Source organism: Sander lucioperca, chromosome 8 (genome assembly GCF_008315115.2).
Source record: "Sander lucioperca isolate FBNREF2018 chromosome 8, SLUC_FBN_1.2, whole genome shotgun sequence".
NCBI lineage: Eukaryota > Metazoa > Chordata > Actinopteri > Perciformes > Percidae > Sander > Sander lucioperca.
Genome location: NC_050180.1, coordinates 35,075,287 through 35,081,584, shown reverse-complemented (window position 1 = coordinate 35,081,584; position 6,298 = coordinate 35,075,287). Strand labels below are relative to the sequence as shown.

The window sequence follows — 6,298 nt, the reverse complement described above, 5'->3', positions numbered from 1 at the left end:
TCTATTCAAAAAGTGTTTATTTACAGGGCTGAGTATGTACAAGCGTATTTACACGGCGGGAAACTAACAACATTTGTCCGTTTTGTTATAACAACAACCAACACTACACGCAGAACACACAGCTCACACACACTTCTAGTTTCAGACACCCAAGACAAACAGGTTTTTAAGCTCCGGTCTGGTACTTGAAGAAGAATTATATCTTTCCGTAGAAGTCTAGAAAGGAGGGTCCATGTTTGTAAGTTTGATTTAAGCTATTTGCAGTTTGTTTAGTTTAAAACAAACTGCAAAAAGCCACACTTATTTGTTTAAAACTTCAATTCTCAAACTTGCAAACTTGTGCAAAAACAGGATGTTAAAAGAATTGTGGTATTGATCTTTTCATCTGTCTCTCCGCAATTCTTTAGTCCGTTCGTCATTTTTTAGGCTGATTGATTTAATTTCAAGAAACTTCTGAGCACATCTCTGGTAAACACAAGACACACACACACACAGACACACACACACACACACTTTCAGTCTGAGTCGCTGCTGCTGCTGGAGGAATCGGTCGACATGGCCTCCACGTCGTCCTCGTTCTCCTTGTTGTGACCTGGTGGCTCCAGGCCGAAGTCGTTGCCGTGGTGAGGAGGCAGCATCCCCACGGAGACGTCCGAGGACTGCCAGGGGTAGTGAGGCGTCAGGACGTCTGAGAGAGCGAGAGGAGAGACAGAGGTTAGTCTGTGGATTCACAGATCCACGCACACACTCTCTCTCTCTCTCACACACACACACACACACACTCACTCACACTCTCTCTCACACACACACTCCCTCCCTCACACACACACTCTCTCTCACACACACACTCCCTCCCTCAAACACACACACTCCCTCCCTCACACACACACCCTCTCTCACACACACACACACACACACACACACACACTCTCTCTCTCTCTCACACACACTCCCTCACACACACTCTCTCTCACACACACTCCCTCACACACACACTCCCTCTCTCTCTCACACACACTCCCTCCCTCACACACACTCCCTCTCTCTCTCTCACACACACTCCCTCCCTCACACACACTCTCTCTCTCTCTCTCTCTCTCTCACACACACTCCCTCCCTCACACACACTCTCTCTCTCTCTCTCTCTCTCACACACACTCCCTCCCTCACACACACCCTCCCTCACACACACACACTCTCCCTCTCCCACACACACACACTCCCTCTCTCACACACACACACTCCCTCTCTCACACACACACACTCCCTCTCTCACACACACACTTTCTCCGAAGCCTACATGTGTGTAAAACGGGAAAGAAAGCCTACAACAATGTGTGTGTGTGTGTGTATATATGTATATATATATATATATATATATAAAAATACGCTGACCTGGCAACCTCCCAGCAGCCAGAGCGTCACCGGGCAGATGTCCGTTCACGCCATTGGTCGGCAGGTTGGCCATGTGACCCAGCATCCCGCTGCGCATCTCCAGGTCAGTCGGGTACGGCCGGCGTGGATCCCCTGGGACAAAAACAGGACGTGGGATTAGAAACACAGAAACTCTCCAACGGATCTATACAAGGTTATACTCCGTTACTGGGAATGTTTGGATCACATCAGCTGTAGGGCTGCACAATTAATCGCAATTTTATCAAAATCGCAATATGGACTAGTGCAATATCCAAATCGCAGAGGGCCGCAATATTTGTTAAAGGCAAAATATGTGTGAAACCATTTTCCTCATATGGTGCAGCACTAATCAGCTGCGCTGCAGACGCGGCGCTATGCTAAAAACAGCTGCTACGCGCGAAGTGCACAAACGCACGGGAGCTAAACGTGCCGACAGGTGATCTCTACAGAGCTAGCGTTAGCTCGGGTTAGCTGGCTGACCAAACGGGGAGGAACTAGAAATCGTCTCCGTTGTCTGAATGTCAACTTTGCGGACGTAGCCGGTGTTTTCCCTCGGGATCGTGGAAGACTTAAGCCGCCGGTGCCTACACACGATACGCGAGTTGCTCTCTGCGCACGGCTAGGTAGGACGCAGAGAGCAGAGCACAGCGCAGGTATTCTACTACTGAATGTCTTTGAGTTGTGGATAAAAAGAGACATTTCAGGACGTTCATCTTGGACTTTTTGGGGAAACACTGATCTGCATTTTTCACCATTTTTTGACATTTTAGAGAGCAGACAACTCATCCATTCATCCAGGAAATAATCAACGGATTTATCAACAATCATTAAGATAGCAAAGCAGTTTAGTGTTCATACGTTATATGTTTGGGAACTCCCTCCATCTCTACAACGCTACCGTTAGCTGTCTGCCTAACCCTTTAATCACACCCGGCAGCGTAACACTGCTCAAATCACACGTTTTTCGATATAGTTTTGGGCGCTTTTCGCCCAACGTTTTGTTGCATTTTTCAGCCTTTTTGGCTCTTTTTTCTGTGATGCCTTAGTTCCTTTGTTGCTGACTGTTTCGGGGCTTTATGTGGATTAAACTGTAAGTCAGAAAAGCTGTATGAGACGTACAATAATACGGTCAAAGATATGGGACTTTCCCTAAATAAAAGCATGTCAAATAAACTATAAAGGGGCCCATCTTGAAAAGAGTCCGACGCAGTTGTCAGTTTCCCGTCCAGCGCCAAATAGCAAATGCACCCATTTGTTCAGGTGCATTCTGGGCGTGCTGGTCTTACAGGGAGGTGTGTTCAGGTACATTCTGGGAGTATTTCTATCTCGAGGCAGCGGGAAGTGATGGCACCATTGACCAACAAAAACCTGGTCTAAAGTCAATAACGCAGCATTTCATTGTTATTTTAACAGAGCATTAGTAAAATGCTCCTAGGCTCGTGCACAGCACGCACACTATGCTTGTTACACACACAGGGACGCACAGCAGCACACACACACACACACACACACACACACAGGGACGCACAGCAGCACACACACCTGCAGAAGATTACTAATAAAAATATTACGGTGTAAATCCTCCATCATAACAGCAATGCTCCAAGGTCCAAACGCGCCTGTCTTTTAAAGGGAATGGGAGATGATCTCTGATTGGTTGATTGCATGTTACGCCCAAAACACCCCTCTGATTAATGAAGACACTAAGTACAACCCTTTAGAACCATGCACCCGGCGCACGGACCCTTTTTCCCGCCGTCAAACTAGCAAAAGTGGATTTGGACACGCCCTAAACACACCTGCCGTGAGCTCAGATGGTTAAAATAGGGCCCTACAGCTACACTGGATGTGATTGTCATTTCCCAGTGTGGCCCTTTGGTCTGAGCGGGGCTTTAGAGAAACACACCGCTGGCTTAGAGAAAAGACGAGGACCAGCGGGAGGACCAGTGGTATCGGAGGTTCCTACCTGGGACCCAGTTGAGCGGCGCACACACGGCGTTACTGGCGCTGATCCTGTGAGCGTACTTGATGATTTCCTCTGAAGAGATGCTCCCTGCAGACAACAAGTCAACGAGCCGTCAGACACAAACCAACAGCCGACACACACCCCCCCCACCCCCCAGCTTTCCCCACCACGTGTGTGTGCGCTCACCTTTCCGAGCTTTGTCGATAGATTTGAGTTTCTCCTTCGCCTGGTAAACAGCCGTGGCCTTAAAAACAGAGAGAAGACTCCATTAATGTCAGCTGTTCCCTTTAAGGGACCCCTCTTCTATCACGGAGTTAACAGACATATTTTAATGGATATTTTATATTATATTGAATGTACAATATTGCAATATTATGCTACTTGCACACTGGCTACTTCATATTAAACATATTGAGATAGATAGATAGATAGATAGATAGATAGATAGATAGATAGATAGATAGTATGTAGGTTGTACATTTTATTCTACACTTTACACGATATACATTCGTTAAATTCCTCGAAGTCAGCGGGGTCAAACTCAACTTGGCTAAGCTTTGGCGGCCCCTAGTGGGGGTTGATGGGAGTACATCTGGATCAGGGTTTCGGCGAAGAGCATCAAGACCGCCCAGCCATTTTTTTTTATATCCCACAATGCAAAGCGCCTGCGACAATCACAACAACCGCGGATTGCCGTTGTAGACAACTGGAAACTTTTTACATTGTTCCGTCTGCCATTTCATCACAAAGTGATACACTGAGACTTTTTTATGCGAGAAATCAACTACGCAGAGCGCAAATATGGACAGTTTGCCGAAAAAAGTGATGGCTAATTGGGAATTTGGTGCAACAGAGTCGGAGTGCAAGCTCGACAGTGTGATGTGACAGCCGCTGGCTGGAGCTCTCTCAGGAGACTTGCCGACAAGAGGCGTTTATTTCCCCGATCTTTTGTTTGAATAACAGCACGCGTACACATTATAAGATTAAAGGCCGTTACGCACCGACCAGACGGCCGTCACACACCGACCAGACGGCCGTCACACACCGACCAGACGGCCGCCCGTCGGCAGTAAAGCCAGTGTGACTGATCAGTCTCCCCGAGTTGGTCTAAAAGTTCCTCAGAGCACCGAAGAGACGAGACGTAATACGTCTCCATAACAGCAGGCGGCGCTAATCTGGATTGTCGCCCAAAAAATTAAAACCGGCAGCTGATTGGATGAACGAGTCACGTGGGTCTGGCTGCTGCTTCCAGATTTTGGATTGTTCAACCGGCCATTACTGGCGGCTCATTCAGAATACGATCTCATATTGGACTAAAACAGTTCACCGAAACGTGTTTCTGAAAACATTTTTAAGTAGAGATGCACCGATAGACCGGCCGGTGACCAGAACTGGCCGGTTTTCACGTGCTCGGCCATGACCGGCGACCGGCAGGTCAGTCTGACATATGGTGATTTCATGCCGGTCAACGCTACAACTAACTGACAACATAAGTTATACCAGTTACAGTTCTCAAGGACGCACACACACACGGACGCCACAGCACGCTCTCTTTCTCCTTTCTCTCAACTTCTCCTCCGTGTGTCGGCGCTATTCTCCACATGTAGGAACCTGGTGAATTAACCTGCAACATGTCAGCTGTTTGGGAATTCTTCAGCGTGTGTGCAGAAGATAACAAGTTTACAATATGCAACACCTGCAAGGAGAAAGTAGGGCGTGGAGGGACGACACCAAAAACCTAAATCACATTTCTTTAGTTGGATATTGGACGTGAAAAGAAGGAAATGGTTCTAACATTGCTCTTTAGATGTGTGTGAATGTCCCACACCAGGAGTAATTTATATAGTTCTATTTTATAGTGATCCATTATCTGTTCAACACATGTTCTATTAAAGAAAAGACAGAAAATAAATACGTGTGTGTGCTGTAAAGTGGTTAGAAAACATGAAATCGGCCTAGAAAGTTGTAATCGGTGCATCTTTAGTTTTAAGAGAGAAATAGGCCGTGCAGTTGCTGAATCTGTCTTCATTTCAGATCAACAAAGGTCAGTTTAAAAGATTTTCGTCAGATTTTGAGAGGCTCATCCGCTCCCCATTTCCGGGTGAGTCCCGACTGTCCTGTCTCTGACTGAACATGTCAGGTCGGCCCAAATGAAGGCCGACGGCTCCTCCGACGGATGACGGCACGGAACACACCAAACAGACTCGAGTCAGCGCGCCGTCACCGTCACACGTGGCGTAAGCCAATAAAAGCGGCTGACTTTGACGTGGGCGGGACTCGAGGTCAAATCAAATGTAAGACTTTTTTTTTTTAAAGACTGCGGAAAACCCTTTGAATGTTCAGTAGAACATAGCTTTAATTAAAAGGCAATGCAGGAGACGTGGACAGATTATAAGAAAATGTAAACAACAAATGCTGGCTTCTGAACATTATTTAGTGGCCGTCTCTGCGTGCAACATGAGCAGAGCGATGCAACAGTCGGTGTACTTTATGCACGTGTGAACCATGTTGCGTTGAAGCAGATACCGTTTGTTTTCCTTCGGGAAGATAACATCTATCTAAAAAAAAGGTTATTTTCTACACCAGAGCGGACGGAGAGAGGAACCCACCAGGATGTGCTCGGCCTCCTTGAGCTGTTTCTGCAGCTGCTGGATGTCGCTGTCCCTCTTCTCCACCTCCTTCTCCAGCTGCTGCATCTCCTGGTGCACCTCCCCCTGCTGCTGAGCCGTCTCCATCAGCTCCTGGTACTCCCTGTCCCTCTGCACCAGCAGCTCCAGGATCTGGATTTATACAGTTACAGGTTTCAAAAAGGGCTTGAAACAGGTTTAAAGTCCTGTGTGTGTGTGTGTGTATCCGATGCCATGTACCTGTAACCCCGTTAAGGAAAGGGTTAACAGAAACGCCCCTGGCCTGCAA

General features: G+C 47.3%; 1 protein-coding gene across 1 annotated transcript in view; it reads right to left on the bottom strand.

The window, feature by feature from the left end:
- The window catches only part of med4 (mediator complex subunit 4), a 6,975-nt gene continuing 677 nt past the window's right edge, over nt 1–6,298 (bottom strand). The window contains exons 3-7 of the mRNA XM_031324046.2: nt 5,992–6,162; nt 3,569–3,626; nt 3,383–3,469; nt 1,396–1,527; nt 1–688 (exon numbers count right to left, since the gene is read on the bottom strand). Of these exons, the coding sequence (XP_031179906.1) occupies nt 516–688; nt 1,396–1,527; nt 3,383–3,469; nt 3,569–3,626; nt 5,992–6,162 (621 nt within the window). The 3' untranslated portion in view covers nt 1–515. The remainder of the gene's footprint in view (nt 689–1,395; nt 1,528–3,382; nt 3,470–3,568; nt 3,627–5,991; nt 6,163–6,298) is intronic.